Source organism: Nannospalax galili, unplaced genomic scaffold, assembly GCF_000622305.1.
Source record: "Nannospalax galili isolate Female #2095 unplaced genomic scaffold, S.galili_v1.0 scaffold451, whole genome shotgun sequence".
NCBI lineage: Eukaryota > Metazoa > Chordata > Mammalia > Rodentia > Spalacidae > Nannospalax > Nannospalax galili.
The window spans coordinates 332,577-353,563 of record NW_008331662.1 but is presented as its reverse complement, the minus strand read 5'-3'; the positions used below and the strand labels follow the sequence as shown (position 1 = coordinate 353,563).

General features: G+C 42.8%; 1 protein-coding gene across 4 annotated transcripts in view; it reads right to left on the bottom strand.

Annotated features, from left to right (window-relative positions):
* Positions 1-6,470: 6,470 nt before the first annotated feature.
* Positions 6,471-20,987, bottom strand: part of Lrrc8d (leucine rich repeat containing 8 VRAC subunit D) — a 134,515-nt gene continuing 119,998 nt past the window's right edge. For 3 of the 4 annotated variants that reach the window (XM_008826811.3, XM_029560468.1, XM_029560469.1), the window contains one exon: positions 6,471-9,733. In XM_008826811.3, the coding sequence (XP_008825033.1) occupies positions 7,155-9,731 (2,577 nt within the window). In that variant the 5' untranslated portion in view covers positions 9,732-9,733 and the 3' untranslated portion in view covers positions 6,471-7,154. The remainder of the gene's footprint in view (positions 9,734-20,987) is intronic. The other variant, XM_008826812.2, reaches the window with a different exon arrangement.

Genomic DNA, 20,987 nt, shown 5'->3' with positions numbered 1-20,987 from the left:
GGAAAATCATTAAGGAATTGTATGAGGATGTGGGAAGGAAAAAAAGCCCCTGACTGGAGTCTGGCTGAAGCCTCTCACCAGCTGAGAATGAAGAATTCCAGCACAATTACCATTTGTTGTGGAGGTTGCTGACATAGAGACTATTTCTTTTTTTAAAAGAAAATTTTATTATTTTTATTTTATGTGTATGAATGCATTGGCTGCATATATGTAAATGCACCTCTGTTGTGCAATGTCCACAGAGGTCAGAAGATAGAGTTAAATTCCCCTGGAACTGGAGTTATAGATGGTGGTTGTTAGCTACCATGTGGGTGCTGCAAACCAAACCCAGGTACTCTGCCAAGAGCAGCCAGTGCTCTTAACTACTGAGTCACCTCTCCAGCCTCAAGATGATTTCTTTTATGCAGAGATATTTCAAATAAGAATGCTAAAAAACCAAAAAAAAAAAAAAAAAAAAACCTGAACATGGTAGCTGACACCTTTAATCCCAGCACTCCAGAAGTCAGAGGCAGGTAGATGTCTGTGAGAACGAGGCTAGCCTGGTCTACATAGCAAGTTCCAGGAGAGTTGGGGCTACATACAGTGAGACCCTGTCTCAAACAAAACAAAACAAAACACCTAAACAATATAAAACAGATCAAATAATGTTAAAATAAGAGAAATGGCTCAGCAGTTAAGGATACCTGCAGTTCTTTCAGTGGACCTTCATTCAGATCCCAGCACCCACACTGCTGCTCACAACTGTCTATAACTCCAGTCCCAGGGGATCCAGTACCCCTCCGGCCTCATTCGACTGTCACATGTATACCCCACAAAAAAGGAAAATCTCTATATGGTAAGCACTACCGTATGGCACTATCCCTTCCCACTTATGATAAGGAAACTGAGGCTTGAGAGGTTAAGCAGTCAGTCCACAGGCCTGCAGCTGGAGGCGGTAAAGACTGCTCCTAGCACTGGGGCAGTTTTTACCATTAGGGGTCCCACAGTAGTCAAAGTGGAGGTTGCAATTTTGAAAGGATATTTTCCAGGATGGAGTCCAAGCAAAAGATGTCACGGACTCCCACAAGAAAGGGAATAGCTATCCTGTAAGGTCTGTGTACATTGTATTTAGGCATGTGTAGTGATGTACACTCATAATTCTTACACTCAGGGGGACTCTAAGTTTGAGGCCAGCCTCAGCTACATACTGAGATCTTTTTTTTTGTCTTCTTGAGACAGGGTCTCCCTGTATTCCCAGCTGACCTGAACTCACTATGTAGACCAGGCTGGCCTTGAACTCACAGAGATCCACCTGCCTCTGCCTTCCATATACTGAGACCTTTTAAAAAAATATTTTATTTACTAATTTTATTGTTTGTGTATGAATGTAATGTCTGCATGTGGTATAAGTGCACCCATGTTGTGCAAATGCCTATGGAGGTCAGAAGAGGGCGTCGGATGCCCTGGAACTGGAGTTAACAGATGGTTGTTAAGCACCATGTGGGTGCTGGAACCAAACCTGGATCCTCTGCAAGAGCAGCCATTGTGCTTAACCACTTAAGTCATCTCTCCATCCTGAGATCTTATAAAAACACACAAGTCAAAGAAGGGTTGGAAGTATAATTCTGAGGTACAGGGCATACTTAGCATGCACAAGAGCCTAGGTTTTGAGTTCCAACATCAAAAATTGAAATAAAAAAGAGAAAAAAAAAAAAAGTCAGGAGCAGAGTGGCTCATTCCCAATTACACTGCTATCATCAACACTGCCCGGGCTGGGCAAGACCTGAGAGGTGGCTCTTTCATGCCTGCTGTTCTTCACCTCCTGCTCTAGCCTGTCCCAGCCTCCTATAGATACCACCTGCACTTGTTCTTGGACAGCTACAGCTGGTCAGGACCAGACACGGTCACTCTGTGTGGCAGTCACAAGTTAGAGGACATTTGGAAACTTGTTTCCAGGGATTTGTTCTCTTTTCTTTTCATGAAAGGGGCTTTTTGTTAGCACGCCTTTGTTTGGGGATTCAGCTAATAAAAGGACCTTCTTATTGGAATGAATCACTGACGCAAGCACTGCTGGGAGTCTTTGTGGGAGGACAGCCCTCTGGCTTTTCTTCAGCAAGGTAAATGGAAACGGATTGGGTACTGGAGTCAAGGGCACTTTGCAGTTAGCTGCCATCAGCAACCTGAAGGGCCTGGTTACTGGTTAATGTGGAAACCAGGGGAGGTAGTCACAGGAAGTAACAGATTTATAAAACAGAAAGCCTTACTTCATACATGAAAAATATCAACGCATTAGGACCTGCTGGCTGGGAGTTATATACAATGACATCGCTCTACCTAGTCTTAAATTATGAAATTTCCATTTCTAAAAAACGGGGTCTCTGTAATGACTTCAAGCTTACTTTTCTGAACCCCTGAGAAAGTCAGTCCTCTGCCAAGCCAACCCAACGCTGGGGGAAAGAAAAAGAAAAATCGCAAGAAAGCCACGTTCTCCAAGACTTTGTAGGCCTCACTTAGACATGAACTATTTAAAAACACTAGGGGCTGGAGAGGGACATGTATTTGGTAGAGTGCTTACCTGGCATGCATGAAGCCCTGGGTTCCTTCCACTGAGTAAATAAGGTGTGTGCTACATACCTGTAGTCCCAGTAGTTGGAAGGTAGACTGGATCAGAAGTTCAAGATCATTCTCGGATATACTGTGAGTTTGAAGTCAGTGTAGGTTATACAATACCATCTCAAAACAAAACAAAATATGGTTTTCTTCAGTGGTTGGGGTTATAGCTCAGTGGTGGACTATTTGCCTACAATGCGCAAAGCCCTGGGTTCTATTCCTAGTACCGGGGAAAAGGTTCTTTTAGATGGATGGTCAAGGGATTTTGGCAAAATATTAAGCCAAAACATACCTAACTTGCTTTTTCCCATGTGATGTGTGTGATACCAAAATGTATTCATGAGGACTCACAAAATACTTAGGCCCACAGCTGCTTCACGTTTTGCTGAGAAGCCACAGCCTAGCGCAATTAAAGTCTTTAGATGAGTCAGCATTTCAAAGGAAGGCTTTTAGAATGTTGCTGTTTGCAAACAGTGGTGTGGAATGTGGCACTTAAATCAATTGACCGTGAATTCTTGAGACTTCAAGGGCATTATTAAGGGTGATAAAGTTAATAGAACCTGGGTAAGGGAACAGGCACCCCTTGATATTGTCTAAGGGCATGTAACACCCATCAGTTCTAAGTGACTGAGCCTTAAGCCCTGATTAGGTAGGCAGTGCCTGTGGGCAGAGCAGTCAGTGCCCAGCTTTGGGTGTAGAGCAGATTAGCATCTCTGCAGAATGGCTCTTCATTGAAAGGCAAAGTGAGTCATGGCATCCTGCCACTTTTGCCTTTTAAAACAGCATGGAGCACTGGGGAGCTGCCTCAATTGTCAAAGTGCTTGCTGTGTAAGCATGAAAACCTGAGTTCAGATCCCCAGCACCTGCATAAAAGCCAAGCATGGTGTTATGCATCTGTAACCCCAGTACGGGGGTGGGGCGGGGGGGGGGAACAGTGACAGGTGGATCCCTGGAGCTCATTGGCCACCCAGCCTAGCCTAATGTATAAGCTCCAGGGTCAGTGAGACATCATGTCTCAAAAAAAAAAAGAAAAAAAAAAAAAAAAAAAGTAGAAAAAAAAAAGCAGAGAGAGATGACTCAGCGGTTAAAGGCATTTCCTGGACAAGCCTGGCAACCTGGGTTTCAAGCCCCAACGCATGTAAAAGTTGGAGAGAGGAGTGACTCCATAAAGCTGTCTTCTGACCTCCATACATGTTCTCACCATGGCACATGTGCTTACCCCACCCCTCATCACGTATACACATACAGTAAAAAAAAAATTGTTTTGTTTTTGGAAACAGAGTCTCCCCGAAGCCCCAGCTGGCCTGAAACTGGTTATATAGACCAGGCTCACCTTGATCTTGCAGAGATCCACCTGTGTCTGCCTCCTGAGTGCTGAGGTTAAAAGATGTGCACTACCATGCCCAACAATAAAGGAACTTTTTAAAAGAAAAAAATAAGGTACTGCGTGATTAAAGACACCCCATGCCAACATCTGGCTTCCATATATGTGCACACACAGGAACATGTACATTGACTACACATACACGCACACAAAACAAAAACCCAGAATGTACTTGTGCTACAACACACACAACTCATTATGATATTTTCAACACATTAACTTTTTAAAAAGATTTTTAATTATGTGTATGCATGTGTCTGTCTGTATGTATGTACACATTGAGTATAAGTGCCCACGGAGGCCAGGGCGTTGGATGCCCTGGAGCTGGAGTTATAGGCAATTATTAGCAGCTCCAGAGCTAAACTCAGGTCTTCTGTGAGAGCAGTTCACACTCTTAACTGCTGAGCCATCTCTCCAGCCCCACATCTTCTGACCACCACACATGTGCTATAACAGGTAAACACTTATACTTACAAACACGTCAAAAATAATAAAAATTAAAGGGGTTGGAGAGATGGTTCAGCAGCACTGGCTACTCTTGCAGAAGACTCGTGTTCGAATCTCAGCACTCACATAACGGTTAACAACCATCCACAACTCCAGCTGGGATCTGATGCCCTCCATGGGCATACTTACATGACATAGATGTACTTTCTTACACACATACAGGCAATATACTCATACACATAAAATAAAATGAAAATAATCAAATATTAAAAGCCAAAAAAATAAAATTTAAATTTAAAAAGGCAAGTTTCCTAGTTTGTAAAGTAAGTATCATAAGACCTGGCTCACTGATCTCACCATTAAGATGACGTGGAATCCTTCTAAAAACGCACCAATTTCAGGTAGCGACATTAGTAAGCAGAGAGCACAGGGTCCTATGTGGCTGGTGGGAGGGAAACACCCAGAACTGCTGACAGGCGGTTTGAAAGACCGGACTTCCAGGAAGCACTTTACCAAGCTTGCTGCACTCTGCACTCTTCGTTCCCACAGCTTCTGTGATCTAGAGTGCAGGTGGGACCCCTCATGCCCACAGTGCAGCTGGGACCCCTCAAGCCCATTACTTCGACATTCATATTTATCTCTCCTGCCTAGCTCCATGTACCCAGGGCTTGTCTTCCTCCAACACTGACTCTCTAGTTCCTCACATTGGCTAGGCGAAAGCAGGTACACAGGCAACTCCAGTAAATGTTGAGCTATCCAGAAGATGGGTACATAAGAAGAGAAACTGCTTGCATCGAAAGTTCACATTGTCCTGTCTGATTTTCCCAAACTTGGGCTTTTATAATCGGATCCCCTACCTCATGCATTTTTAAGAGAATGAAGTCAGGATGGGGCCATTTCCTAAAGTGGCTATAGCCTTTCCCATTAGTGGCACTGCTTCTCAGAGTATTTACAAGTTCTCCAACAGGCAGAGATTGACCGCCATTGGCCATAGGTCATAAGCCATTATCCCCAGAATGCCATTTAGTGGAGGAAAACATGGATATGAATCCATCTTTCTAGTCTGTCTCAATTCCTCAAGCTACACTGAAGAGGCAACAAGAAGTCCAGTATTTCACTGAGAGAGTGCAGTGTGATAGAGGGAGGATACTACTTGTCATTCAAGTGCCAAACAGTTCTCCACAAAAAAAAACAAACAAACAAACAAACAAAATACCCTGTTGTCAGGCATGGTGGTCACACCTGCAATGCCAAACCAAGGAGACGGGAGGACAGAAGCAAGTTCCAGGCCAGCCAGGGGGTACACAGAGAGCGCTTGTCTTGAGTTAAGGATGTAGCTCAGTTTACCAACTGATCCCTAGCATAGCATAAAACCAGGTGTGATGGCACAATTCTGTAACCCCGGCATGTCGAGAAGTGGAGGCAGGAGGATCAGGAATTCAAGAACATCCTCTGCTGCATAAGGAGCTTGAGGCCAGCCTGTCGCACACGAAATATCGTCTCAAAGGAAGATGAGGAGGAGGAGCAGGAGGAAGAGGAGGACAGAGAGATATCTAAATAGGCAATAGTTCCCCCAACCTCCACGAGCCTGATTTAGACATTCTTTGAGTTAAAGAAGGAAAACCATAATCTAACGTGAGGTCTGGCAGCATTTCCCTGGATACAACCCCTCCCAGCTACAGACAAACACGGGAAACAGGGCTTGTCACTAAAAGGAATAGGAAAAGTTAAGAGATTTTCAACTCAATGAATTACAAGTGCTATTTCTTAAAACTAAACAAAACAAAACCATCCCAGCACCACCACTACTTACATCACCATGAAAAGGCAGGAAATTAAGTGTCCCTTGATTTTTGTGTTTTTCCCTAATAATGACAACAAATCATTAAGTCACTAAAATTATTTAGATATACTTATTTTTTAATTACCATTAGATAAATTTATTTTTAAAGCTCATTTTCTATTTATTGGCAATCCTATAGCATCAGTACAAAAGTGTACCATATGCAATCAGAACTCTGGCCATGGAAATAAAGCGACTATTAAAGAATATGTTATTTTATTTTTACTATTTATTCTCAAGAAACAAAGAAAAGCCCTGACAATCCACAGGCCTTTAATGCCATTCTGGGCCATTAAGCCTGGAAAGTCTAGTGTGGGACTCCCAGGACTACAGCACTGTCAAACCCTCTAGGAAGCATTTAACTTGAGGTGCTTTCAATTAAAACAGTAAAGACACCAATATTTTAGCAAATCAAAATTTATGAGTTTGGCCCCACGTGTCTTCAGTGATCTGAGGTAAAGCAATATTGTACCAGTTAAGCAAAAATAAATCACAACGCCTCAGAAAAGGTAGTGTAGTAAGAAAAAAGTCAATTTAATCATTTACTTTAGCAGGCAAGCGATTTGTAAACATTCAGCCAGCGGCAGCATCCAACTTACAAACAATTTAAAAAGAACCAAGATTAGTGATTATAATTTTCCTTCCCTTTCCCCAGAAGAAGAAGAAAAACAAAAACAAAAAACAAAGAAAAGATTGGGAAATGAATGATTTAAAACACTACAAACATTGAACATTCAATTTTGCCTTCTATCAGCCTTCTATGCATCCTCTCTGTGTTTTGTTTAAAAGATGTATCTACTCCTAAAATGCATTATCTTGCAATAACTTGTACGTGAGCATCTGCAATCTAGGAAGTTGTTCCTGCATGGGGATGTGCAAGCATTAGTCAGTTTAAATCCCATTTGCAAAAGGGACATTGACGTCCAGATTCAGTGCTTCTTTGACTTCGAGTGGCAGCGTGTCAAAAAGGTGATCTTCCACAACAAGCCCGCTTTTCTTGAGCATTCGACACTGGCCCAGCTGGGCTGGCAGGCGGTCTAGGCAGTTCCCCTTGAGCTCCAGTTGAGTGAGCTGGGTGAGCTGACCAATTTTCTCAGGGAGGGAGGTGATGCAGTTCTGTCCCAGGTTCAAAGTCCTCAACTTCACACATTTAAACAACTGTTTTGGCAGAATGTCCACTTTGTTCCCGGTCATATGCAAATGCTGCAGATTCTGGAGCAAACCTATCTCTATTGGAATCATGGAAATGTTGTTGTAGCTTATGTCTAAGCATCTGAGTTTCTGTAAACTAAATACTGCCACTGGCAAGGATTCGAGCTTGTTGTTGGAGAAATAAAGCGACTCCAGGTTTTTGACATGGGTAATAGAGGGAGGAATGGTCACAATTTTATTATGCCATAATTTTAAACAAGTCAGTCGTTTCAAATGCTGGAAGCTGATGATCTCCTCGATTGTGCGTATGTTGTTTGACTTCAAGTCCAGTTCCTGCAAATTAGAGAGGCTGAAAATAGCATGTGGAATTCTCTCTAGCTCACAGTTCTGGAGTTCCAGCTCGGCAACATTCATCATCTTCTTAAGGCTGTTCAGTACCAAGAGTTTAGTGCCATCATTGTGAATGACTAGCTTTGTGAGGTGCGGAGCCACATCGGTAATGTTGGAGGGAACTTTGGTCAAATTACTCTTCACGTGCAGAATCTTAAGGTGCCTCAACTCTCGCAGAGATTCAAGTCCTATCATCTTATTGTTTTCTGAGTTCAAATTGCCTATCAAGTACAACTCTCGGAGGTTTTTGAGCAAATATACCCAGGCAGGAATTTCAGCCACATCGGTGAATTTCACGTGAAGGCATCTCAAGTGATCGCGGAGAAAGCTAAAAGCAGTCTGTTCAACTTTTGCAGGGCAATGGCAGAGGTGGAGCTCTTGGAGGTTAGTCATTTGGGAAATCTTGGCAGGAATTTTAGCTTCTGGAATCAGTTCAAGTTTTAGCACATCCAGGTCCGTGAGGTCGAAGACAGCATCAGGCACACCTGACAACATGAAGAGGTGCAACTCCTGCTTGTCCTGGGCATTGCGTGACACGTGCTGCCTGAGTTTTTCAAATGTCCATTCGTGGTTCAAACTAATTTCCCTCAGTTTATTTTCACTGACTTCCGACAAGAACACACCGAAACGCTTGGAATAGAGCTGATCATACTGGTCGACCATGTGCAGAAGGAATGCAAAATCATTTTTGACATCTGGGATGTCACTGAAACTGCTCTCTTCCCTGACTTTTTCAAAAGAGTATTCCTTCAGAGGGATCCTGAATAGCCAGAAGAGAGTGTAGAGGCAGATAAAACCATAAACACAAATGATGGAGATATAACTTATGAGAAGTTTTTTCAACATGTAAGCCATATTGTGGGTGCACTCGAACACCTCATAGCCAGTCAGGTGCTCCACTTTTGGCTTGCAGACGTGCTCGAAGCTGATTGCATTGACAAAGTTTGCAGTATAGCAGAGGATAAAAATGAACTTGGCTGTTTTGATCACTGTCTGGACCACATAGAGCTTATAGATCAAGTCACTGTCTTCTACGTGGGCACGGAACTTCCGCACTTTCTCAAACAGGGCTTTTGCCTGTTCCCCGTCTTTCTTATCCAGGATGGTCATGCTGGGAACTTCAATTACAGGCTTCTCGGCTGAGAATTTGAAACCAGTCTTGTTGATCATCGGGGTGCTGGCGCTGGGGCTTCCCTCATCGCTGCTGGTGGACACGTGCTTTGGTAGCGTCTGGGCACCTGTTATTCTCTGCTTGTTTTCCTCGGAGTCTTCACATGCTGTCTCAGACAATGCTTTCGTGGTCCAAGGAGATTCAAAGCACTTTCCTAATATTGAAACAAAATGTTCTACTTTGGAGCATGTTTTGGGATATTTGAACCAAAAGTTGCTACTGACCATAAGGATGATAGTGTGTATAAGAGCAAGGTATGGAAAGTACTTGGAATACCACGGAAGGGCCAGGTGGTAGCACATCTGATTAATAAATACGTACTGCTGAAAATCCAAGTTGGTTTTTCGGCCCGTTGCATCTTTCTTCTCTTTCTTTGCCTCCTGATTTGGAACAGTGGAGTCTGCGTGAGGATAGGTGGTCTGGAGAGGTATGTCAGGTGTCACAGCGGATGTGCCAAAGGGAATGTCATTTGTCGTCTGCCTGTTTTGGTCTGGCTGCGTGGCTGTTTCCATCTTCAGGATTTCAGTGGTGACGTCAACATTTCCTGGTGACGTGTGTGCCTTTGAATTTACAGGTGACGGCAAAACAGGCAAGCAGACCACCTGATCTTTGGTAAGCTGCATGGTTCCTGCAAAGATTGCTACCATTAACATAACAACAGCCAGGTAATCCATAAACACGTCCCACCATGGTTTCAGGATTCGGTAAGTTGGCTGAATGTCATTAAGTGAAGCAACTTCCGCAAGGGTAAACATTCCTGGAAAACAAGAAGAAAACAAAAGGCATTATTATGGAGAGGCAAGAAACTGAGAAATGAGGAGAAATCCTATGCTTGCTCCAAACTAAAGTTTTCTCAGCCAGACTCTACATTTGTATCCAAGACAAGTGTCGGAGAAAAGAAACGGAAGGGGATCTATATGAGGAAATGGTTGGTTGTTTCTAACCGCCTTCTTTCCTAGTGCAAGAGAGGAGAAAACGGAAGGAAGGATGAATCCTGGCTAAGACAAAGGTGACCTTCGCAGTTCCCACTGCTCCTTGGACCTGAATGAGAGTGGGATGGCATTTAAAGACCGGATTGATTTTAGGTTAAGACAGAAGGATTGGGCAAGAGAGTGAGATGACTTCTATTTGTATAAGTCAAAGGTGCTGTGTGCACCATTAAGCTCTGGAGAGCTGTATGTTCCAGACCGAATCCTACCACTTCCTAAAGGTCTGAGTTTCAAAGTCTTGTATTTACCTTGTGTTTACAGGGATGATAACTTCTAAGAACTGCTGGAAAGTTAAATTAAGTAATGACTGCAAAGCTCTTAGCACACCTTGGACCATGAGTTTCTGTTAGCTGTTTGTTAGCACGTACTGCCCTATTAGACAGATCTCATGGACAGATGAAATTAAGGGTCCAGAATTTAGGTAGAGTTGGGCTGGAGATGTACTTCAGTAGGTAGAGTGCTTGCTTAGCATGTGGGAAGCCCTGAGTTCGATTTCCAGCATACCATAAACCAAATGTGGTGGCATGCAGAAGTTCAAGGTCATCCTTGGCTGCATAATGAGTTTGAAGCCTTTTAAAGACCCTGTCTCAAAAGAAACACCCCCACATACAACTATAGCTATAAGAATTGCTATTACAAATGAGTAGTCATTGTATTAGTTAAGTAATAATTGTACTTTTTCTGTTATGATACCAGCTGTTTGGAAGGGCTTCCAGAAAATGACATGGTTTGAGGCTAGCCTGGGCGCTACACAAGACCCAGTGTCAAAAATAAGTAAAGAAGTCAGGCATGGTGACACATGCCTTTAATCCCAGCACTTGGGAGGCAGAGGCAGGTGAATCTCTGTGAGACTGAAGCAAGTCTGGTCTACATAGTGAGTTCTGGGCCAGCTGGGGCTACAAGGAGATGCTCTCTCAAAGAGACCAAAGACTTTAAAAAGTCTTAGCATCCATAGTTGAGATTTATCAGTCAATACATGGAGCAGAAACTCTGGCCTTGTACACAGAGCTTATGGGAATTATGTGCAGTAAGAGCTAAAGGCTGAACTGGGCACGAAATGATCTGTCATGATGACAGTGGGAAATTCAGGACACGCAACAGCACTGGTCTCTGAGCAGGTGACTCCAACAGCAGTGAAGAGAACCCTGGTGCCAAGACAGTTGGAAATATGGCCACCATTCACTACCAGCTGGCAGAGTGACAGCATGAAAACTACTTTAGACAGTAATACATTATGAGGATAATCATTCTGGAAGTAAACAAGAAAAACACAATGTTGATAATGGCAAGTGATGAGAACTGGCTTCTGTAATCATACTCGCAAACCAAATATTTGTCTTTTTTAATGTGGGGAGTGTGGCTTCTTAAAAAACACCAGCCTGTTTCGCTTCCTTATGGGGTCTTCAGACTCCAGTATTAATACATAAAATCATCTCTTTAAACAACTGATAAAAGACAACACAATAAAAAGCAAGGTGAGTCCTCAAAACAGGGGGACTATGTTTATTTTTTAAATACAGGAAGAAAGATTTTTCTCTGTGTAAGCTGCTCACAGTGTAAGACAGGTGGCATTAGAACTTCAGCTCTGTTTTAGATCAGGTTTCTGAAAGTAGGGACTATGTCTTTTTTCCTGAAACCCTTCCACACAGCTAGTACCATAACAGAGCAAGAGCAATGATTATTTAGCAAAATACAGTGACAATTTACTCATTTGCAAAAGCAATTCTTATAGCTTTAGTTATATATGTGAATATGTATATGTGCCTTTTGAGACAGGGTCTCATATATTCCAGGCTGGCCTCACCAAGAATGACTTTGAACTTCTGATCTTCCTACCTCCAGCTTCCCAGCATGGGATTACAGGGAGGTACCACCACAAATGGTTTATGCTGTGTTGGGGCTGGAACCCAGAGTTTTGTGTATGCTATGAAAGCTATAGCCCTAACTCATTTTTTTTCTCTTCATTTTTTTTTTTTTTTAAATTTTAAAGACAAGGTCTCACTATGTAGCCCTGACTGACCTGAAACTTGCTCTGTAAACCAAGTTGTCCTCGAACTCACAGATCTGCCTTCTTTCTTTTTTATTTTTAAACAACATCATGGTCTCATGTAGCCCAAGCTGGTCTCAAACTCATCATGCAGCCAGCATGGCCTTGAACTTCTGATCTTCCTGCACCTGGAATTATCAGTGGTTTTGTAAGTGATAGTGCTCTTATGTAGCTATGTCAACGAAAGCCTGAGAACCGTAAACATCTAAATTACTGAGCTGTACTTATACTTTGTGAAAAATTGGTGAAAACATACTCCCAGATGTCAGAATTGAGATTGAAAGGCCTTGTAGTGCTCATTTAAAAGAACAAAAAATAAGAAAGTAAGGGGAGGGGGAGGAGAGCACAAGGATCTCTGTGGTGTGGTGGAGCAGGTGGGCGGTGCGGTGCTCACTCAAACCCCTTTCTCTCCTCAGAGCTCACTCTTTGCGAGTAGCTTGTGCACTTTTGTTTTCTTGACTGGCTTGGGAATCCAAGTAGGAAGAAAGATGACTGGAATTACAGTAAGCCAAACTGAAGTCACACAAGTCAACCTCATGTTTGGGTTGGAGGACTGAGGGAGAAGTGAACTTTAAAAAAAAATATTTTATTATTTTTATTTTCTGTGTGTGAGTGTATTGCCTGCATGTATGTAAGTGTACCCATGTTGTGCAAAGACTATAGAGGCCAGAAAGGGTCATCAGATCCCTCCCCTGGAACTGGAGTTACTTACAGATGGTTGTTAGCCACTATGTGGGTGCTGGGAATCAAATTTAAAAGCCACTGTCCTGAGAACTCTGGTGATACCTTGACTAATACCAACTGCCTCGCTGTCTCCCACCTTGACCTCCAAGTAAGTTACTTTTCCCACCTGGTTACAGATCCTGTGGATAGAACTCTGTCCTCTTTTGCTGACCACTGCCCCTGGTCTCCTCTTCTTAGAGTTCCCTCCTCCCCCAAAGTCCCTCATTAGGCTGCCAAGTTTGCCTTTTCCAGTCCGAGTTCATACTCTGCCTGTCACAGCCCTCACTGTCTGCATGTCTGAGCCCCAATTCAATGAGGACAGGACCACGGCCATCTTCCTTCCTCATTCTATACATCTAATGTCTCACACGTACTTGCTGTTCCTCAGTGAACTAATTCTCGAGATCTTGATCACCATCTTCAGAAGCATAACAATTCTGAGAACACGCTAGCTGTCTACAGCACTGGGCAGGGGAGCACTTTCTTGACCTGAATTGCCACTGCAAAGCAACCTGTGACTATGCAAGAATAAAAACTCCAGGCCAGGCATGGAAATGATTTCAGCATGAGAATAAATAAATGGCCACCCAAGAGAAACTGTGGGATTTGTATAACTGGTGATGTTTTACAGCTATCAAAGCTTCAATGCTGGTTTTTAAGCATCTTGTCCTAGGAAATGAATGGGCTTCCGTCTCAGAAGAGAGAGGGGCCTGATGAAGAGATCAGAAGAGCGGCACCAAGGGACCCAGCAACAGAGTGTGTGACGTCACACAGCTCTGCCTCCACCGCCCCAGTGGGATCCCCAACCTGGGGATCTCCAGCATGCTGTCTCCTCTGCCACCCACCAAAGGTTTTGTGCCTGTCACTTCCTCAGCCCACTGAACTTTTTCTGTTAAATCCCAGCTGAAGCACAGCTTTTTCTCACAGATTCCTATCATACTAACAGTGATGGGCTTACAATCTCAGTCTCTTCAGTGGGCTCTTGAGCTCCATATTCAGCTTGGTATCCACCACAGCCCACCGCCACACATAACAGAACAAAGAAAGCACCTAGTCTTCCTTCCACACACCAAGCACCGCTGTAGAATATTTCCATGCTTTATCCCCTGCCTCTGTACAGAATGTGTCCTGAAAATGAATGCACGAGACACTTAGAGTCTTAGGTTTTGCAGGCTTAGGGAGTGGCTCCATCTACAAAACGTGGTATAGTACTACATGATCCACCAACATTCTTTTAAAAAATATTTTACTTATTATTTTTATTTTATGTGTATGAGTATATTGCCTGCATGTAAGTAAGTGCACCTGTGTCGTGCAATGCCGTGGAGGTCAGAAGAGGGCTTCAGATTTCCCTGGAACTGGAGTTAAGGACAGTTTGTAGCTGCCGTGTGGGTGCTGGGAATCGAACCTGGGTCCTCTGCAAGAGCGGTCAGTGCTCTTAACCTCTGAGCCATCTCTCCAGCCCCACCACCAACTTTCTTAAAATGGAAAAGGCAGATAACACTAAGTGTGGGTGAGGACAGTGGAGCAAGTAGAACACAAATACTACTGGTAGGTGTTGTGAATTCCAAAACCACACTACACATGCATCCTCTGTAGCCCAGCAATTCCACTGCTAAATAAATACCAGGTTTTATATATATATATATATATGAGTTTAAATAGCCTCAAGCTCGAAGGTATCCAAATGCCTACCAAGAAAATGAAATGTACTTTTAACAAATGGAGCATCAGGCAGCAATGAGAATGAATGATCTGGTTATACAGGTGTGTACAGTTTACAAAACGTGATGTGTCTATGGGAACTATATGCCTTTTTTTGGAATGTAAGCTTTTACTTCAAAAGAAAGTTTAAAGACAGGACACAGAACTGCAGTAGAGAGGACAGCAGTGACAGCAGACCAGGCTGTGCCTCAGCCCTGTCCCAAGGCACCCAGGCTGGTAGGGGTTGGAGTCTGGGGAGGCCTGTCCCCTTCTCTGCTGGGTTCTACCCTCACCACCTCTTTCCTTGGTTTGAGAGAAGGGACCCGCTCTCCCTGGAGAATACAGGATTGAATCTGACTCAGGAAGAGGCACAAACAGTGGGGGAACACGGAACTGGGGAAGCTCTGGCTGAAGAGGATGAACATGTAGATAAAACCCAAGTGGAACCTTGCCTGACCCCATCTAACCTTCCAGCATTACTCTGGGCTGCTGAGGTGATGTGGCTCGCCCTCACAGGGGAAGAAACAAGCTCTCAGAATTTAGCTGTGGAAGCCACACGAGTAGTACTAGAGTCTAGGCGAAAGTCATGTTCTTTCTGCCAGATGGCATCACTTCTCGTTTCTCATGTGTGCAGTACTTTACAGTTTGCAAATTGCTTTTCCATATAAGCTTGCAATTGTTCTCATAATAGTACACAGACTCGGGCATCATTACTGCCTAATACTATGAGAAAACATGAGGTACAAGATGCTTAAGCGACCTTCCTGTGCTGATTAGATGAATACAACAGAATCTTTCATCTCCAGGTCTCTCTCTCTACCAATGTCTGGTTCCTAGCAAAGCGCTGACTGCTGGAGGAGGGAACGTATTACTGTTGCCCTTGACTTTGAGGACACAGAACACTGAAATCATGAAATCATCACTTCTACTAAGGCTACCTTTTGTGACTTTCATTCAGAATTCAAGAAACTCATCAGCCATGGACCAGGTACCATGGGGACAGTGGGACTGGGAGGGAAACAGAGATGAGGTAAAGTAGGATTTGCTCTCAAGGAACCTCCAGCTTAATCAGGGATGATAGGCAACAATAAAGGGGGAAACTGCTCTGACCTGGTTAATACAAAGCACAGGAGAGGCCCAAGACAAGGCAGGTGCAAGTATACAAGCAGTAATTAGGACTTTCCCAAGGGGCGTTTTTTAAGGTAACACAGGAGAGAGGCATAAGACAGGGTGACAAGCAGGGTAGAGTTTTGTGCAAAGAAATAATAAATACAAAGGCATAGAGATGTGAGAGAAGCTATCAATAATTCTAGCACTTTCCCAGCTAGTCTACTAGTCTACTGTACTCTGTAAATACCAGATCATTATGGGTAAGTCACAGAACGGACGGTAAATGCAGACTCAGGGAGGCCCAGGAAGAAGGCAGAAAGCCAGGATCTTCTTGTAGTGCTGGCTACTGACTAGGTTGGCTCTTGAATGGAAGACGGGGAATTGATATATCTGTTATCCCACTGTAACGTCACCCGACTCCTCCACCTCCAGGGTGTGCATGTGTGTGATTCAACCATTAACTGAATTAAAGCAGTAATAAACTGAAAGCAGCTTTTGCATACTGAGTATGTTTGTATGTGTGTATAAGGTACATCAGATATGTATTTATGTCATGGTACTTTAAGCACATTATGATCAACTGACTTCTTTTTTAAAAAATATTTTATTATTTTTTATTTTATGTGTATGAGTGTATTTCCTCTCTGTGTGTGTGTGTGTGTGTGTGTGTGTGTGTGTGTGTGTGTGTGTAAGTGCACCCATGTTGTGTGTAATGCCTGAAGAGGTCAAAACAGGGCATTGGATTTCCCCTGGAACTGGAGTTACAGACAGTTCTTAGCTACCCTGTGGGTTCTGTGAACTGAACCCAGGTCCTCTACAAGAGCAGCCAATGCTCTTAACCACTGAACCATCTCTCCAGCTCATGATCAAGTCACATCTGAAATGAAATCAAGTCTATGAGACAGGATCAGCACTAACCCATCTGAATCTTGTACACTGAGCTTTGATCCTTAGTAAATCTGGACTCAAGACTGCCTGTAAATGGTTTTCAGGAAATTCGGTTTTGTTTCCTGACCTGATTAGGAATATTTAGTAGGTATTAACTGCATAGATTCTTTGGGTTCTCCTTTTCTAAATAGTATGTCTATTCCACAGGACTAAGGCATTCACTCTAAGGGGTGAATTTCACCTTCCAAAGCTTCTCTTTGCCAATAGCACAAAAATCAGATGACATTCTAGTAGGAAACCACTTCTCACTGAATTCAAGCACATTTTGTTGTTGTTCTAGGATAGAAAGGGGCACATTATCAGACTCTAAGTCGATGAAGCTAAACCAGCAAATAATAGGGATTGAGCTAAATTATTTTAAATGATCTTGTTTTCCAAAACAATAATTAATACATCAATGAAAATTTAGAAACTATGATGGTTGGACAGTCATGTCAATATTCTAAACACTGAATTTAAATAGGTAAATTGAGTGGTGTGTTAATTTTATTTTGCTAAAACTGTTAAAAGTATAGAGTAGGGCTGGTGAGATGGCTCAGACTAAAGACCTGAGTCTGGGGGCTGGAGAGATGGCACTGCAGTTAAGAAGTTAAGAGCATTGGCTCAGTGGGGTAATGTTATAATAGCAAAAAGCCCCATTGAAAGAAAAGAAAGAAAGAAAGAAAGAAAGAAAGAAAGAAACCACATAGCAAATTACAGCTAGCCATTGCTAGCCTGTCTCAAAAACAAAAACAAAACAAAACACTAATATTTATTAATAAATGAAAGAAAGAAAGGAAAGAAAGAAAGAAAGAAAGAAAGAAAGAAAGAAAGAAAGAAAGAAAGAAAGAAGAAAGTACATGAAGTTGTCAGAAAAAGGTGATGGGGAGATGGGAGGAGTTGGAGGGGAGGGAGTGGGCGTGGATTTGATCAAAACACCTTATATGCATGTATGAAATTCTCAATGAAGTTTTTTTTTTTTTTAAGTTAAAAAAAAAGGAAGTTAAGAGCATTGGTTCCTCTTGCAAAAGAACTGTGTTCGAGTTTGATCCCTGGGACCCATGTGGTAGAAGAAAGAATGGACAAATTGTCCTCTGACCCTCACACACATACTGTGGCATATACACACTTAAGCATATGTACACCCAACCCAAAATAAATAAAATGTTAAAAAAATGCAGGGTCTGTCAGTCTTTATTTTACTGTCTAAGCTGCCTTTCAATAGAAGCAGGATTCTGAAAGTAGATATGGTTACAGCCTATTGCTACAGTCTACATTCTAAGTTCAGGTGTGTTTCAAAGCACTGGAATATGGTTCTGCGGTAGAGCACTTGCCTAGTATTCACAAAGCCCTGAGTTTGAGCCCCATATTTTTTTTTCTTTGTCTTTTTGAGACAGTGTCTCCCTGTAGCCCCAGCTGGCCTGGAACTTGCTTTGTAGACCAGGCTGGCCTTGAACTTACAGAGATCCACCTGCCTTTGCCTCTCGAGTGCTGGGATCAAAAGCATTGTGCCCACCATGCCTCACTGCAAATGTTTTTAAATGATTGCTATACACTATTGTCACTAGAGTAACCTGGTTTAAATGAAAAATATTTAGTATCTTACTCATTCTTTTAGTATTGTATAAAAATCTTCACAATAACCTCTTAGGATAATATATTAAAAATCAGTTCAGGGCTGGCAAGATGGCTCAGCAGACAAAGGTGCGTGTCACAAAAGCTGGGCAACTTTAGTTTAATCCCAGGAACCTACATAAAGACGGATGGAGAGAAACAACTCTACAAAGTTGTCCTCTGACCTGGTACATGTACACACACACACACACACACACACACACACACAATTCCTTGCAAAACCATAATGACAGTACTTTATATTTAAAAAAAAAAGGACTGATAAACTAGTCAGGTGTGGGGGCACGGCCTGTAATCCAAATACTTGGGAGGCTGAGGCCGGAGACCTGCCATGAGTTTAAAGCCAGCCTGTGTTACAGAGTAAGGCCCTACTTCAGGAAAAATAAAAGCTGATTAAACTTACCGTCACTACATTAGAAATAACCATCCTCCAACACTCAGTATACAAAAGCACAGTCTCACATACACCAAAATTAGATACCCAAATTAGATATGCTGCATTACTGGAATTATTATGATTGGGCAAAATAACAGAATTCTGTATTGAAATAAAACATATCTGAGTAAGGTCATCCTTAAAATTTGATTATGATAAGAAATTATGCTTTTAAAAATTGAATGCCGTGTAAGCACACAGATGTACATGCCAATAATGCGTGTGTGGAGACAAAGGACAACTTTGTGGGGTCATTTCTCTCTTTCCACCTTTATGTGGGTTCCAGGGACCAAACTCAGTCTATTTTAAGTTTCTCTACAAATAATTGCTAACACTCCTTTAATCATGAGTTCAGGACAGCAGATTTCGATATGCTTCAGCTCCTATGGGCCCCAAACTGGCTAACGCGCCACTAGAAACTACACTTAACAAGTATTTACAGAGCATTCACTATGTGACTGATACAGGTCTGGGAGATTGAACAGGGGAATCATTTTGAATTAACTAATGGTGCACACTTTAACCCAACACTACGGAGGCTGAGGCAAGGAGGATGATGGTACAGTTGACTTCAGCGGGATCATACAGTGAGACCTTCTCTAGCAACAACAGCCACTACCACAACAACAGCAACAAATCTCTTTACTGAAAGAGTGTTCCAGAGTAAAGAGCAGGGGTTAATGGCAATGGTCTCACTAGCCCCCTCCCTCCAAAATTCTAGCAGCTAAAGAACATTAACAAAGGGTCTAGAGAAAGCTGTCCCAAGCTGAGAACCAAGTATTTGGTTAAGCTTTTATAATCCTAATTTTATACAGTTTACAGTGCAATCATTTCTTTTTTTCTTTTCCCTTTTTGGGAGGGAGAGGGGAAGTAGTCAGGGTCTTTTAAAAAAATATATTTTTTAAAAAGTATATTGCCTGCCTGTGTTTTTAAGTGCACCCATGTCACGCAGTGCCTTTAGAGCTCAGAAGGCGGCGCTGGATCCCCTGGAACTGGACTTACAGAAGGTTGTTAGCCACCACGTGGGTGCTGGGAATCGAACCTGGGTCCTCTCCAAGAGCAGTCAGTGCTCTTAACTGCTGAGCCATCTCTACAGTCCTGTCAGGGTCTCATTTACTCTAGACTACCTTTGAATATATCCTCCTGCCTCCATCTTCCATGTGCTGGGATGACAGGCATGTTCTATCACACCAAACCAATTATAGTGCAAACATTTCTACAGTGATTACTAAGTGGCACTTTAGACAGGCATGTTCTATCACACCAAACCAATTATAGTGCAAACATTTCTACAGTGATTACTAAGTGGCACTTTGCTTACACTTCTGCATTTCCTTACATCCATTTGTTAGTGGGACATCTTAGACCCTGTTGGTTTTCCTTTTATATTTGCTCACCTTGAGTATGTTGTCTAGAGCACGCATGACTTGTGCCTTAAATGGGGCTGAGAAATATGCTCCCTGCCACCCACTTAGGGTGGCCCCAGAAACTCACCGCATTTCCTTCTATTTGTCTTTGGGAAGGGAAGCCCCTCTGATCGCACACCACATATACATGCTCTGGATACTGACAGCCTGGAATCTGCCACTCCTAACCCCTGGTTGGTAGACTGCTAGAAAGCAATGCCTGGGTCTCAGACAAACACTATCCTACTGGCCCTTTTAACTCTTCAAAGGCAGTTGAGAGACATGAGAGAACACAAATTCTACTGCTTCATAGGGAGTAGGCTTCTGGGCAGTGCTTTAGGAAACTGTAGCCATCAGCACTAAAATAAACCTGGATGAGATAGTGGTTGCCCTCAGTTCTGTCCTGTTTCCCTCCAGTTGGGTTTCCTGCGGAGTGACCAAGATGAGCACTTAGTAAAAGTCTGTGAACAAAATCATATAGACCTCCACCAGCATTCTAAGAGACCACTCAGAAGACCCTGGACCTCATTCCAATACTATCTGCAAGAGGTCACTATTAATTATACCAAGTGAAAGTGATTGGCTTTGGCAGGCATTTTCCATCGTCCAAATGAACAACATATTATGCCCTTCTAACAGGTTATTCTGAGGCTAACTCATTCCAGTCAACCATCTGCAGGCAGCTTGGCTCCAATGTGAGTGTTACCTAAAAATAAAGAGGTAAATGAAGACATACCTTCAAGAGGAGAGAAAACCAAGCTCTGATTCCTGATAGAGGACAGGTGATAAGCCTGTGATCTCTTAAGTGGAGCAGAAGCAAACACTCTTAGCCCATCAGAAGTGATACCAAAGACGGGGAGCTCCTGCCTCAGGCCTCCTTCCTCTTCTGCATGAGGTTTTCTGCCCTTCCACACAGGCAGTGGGGCAGGGATTATGAATGAAGAGAACACCTGGGTTAGTGGTAAAAGCTGTCTCTCACTGTGTACATGGTTTACTGGAATCAATAAAGTAGAACATCATGTCAAAGTGCTATA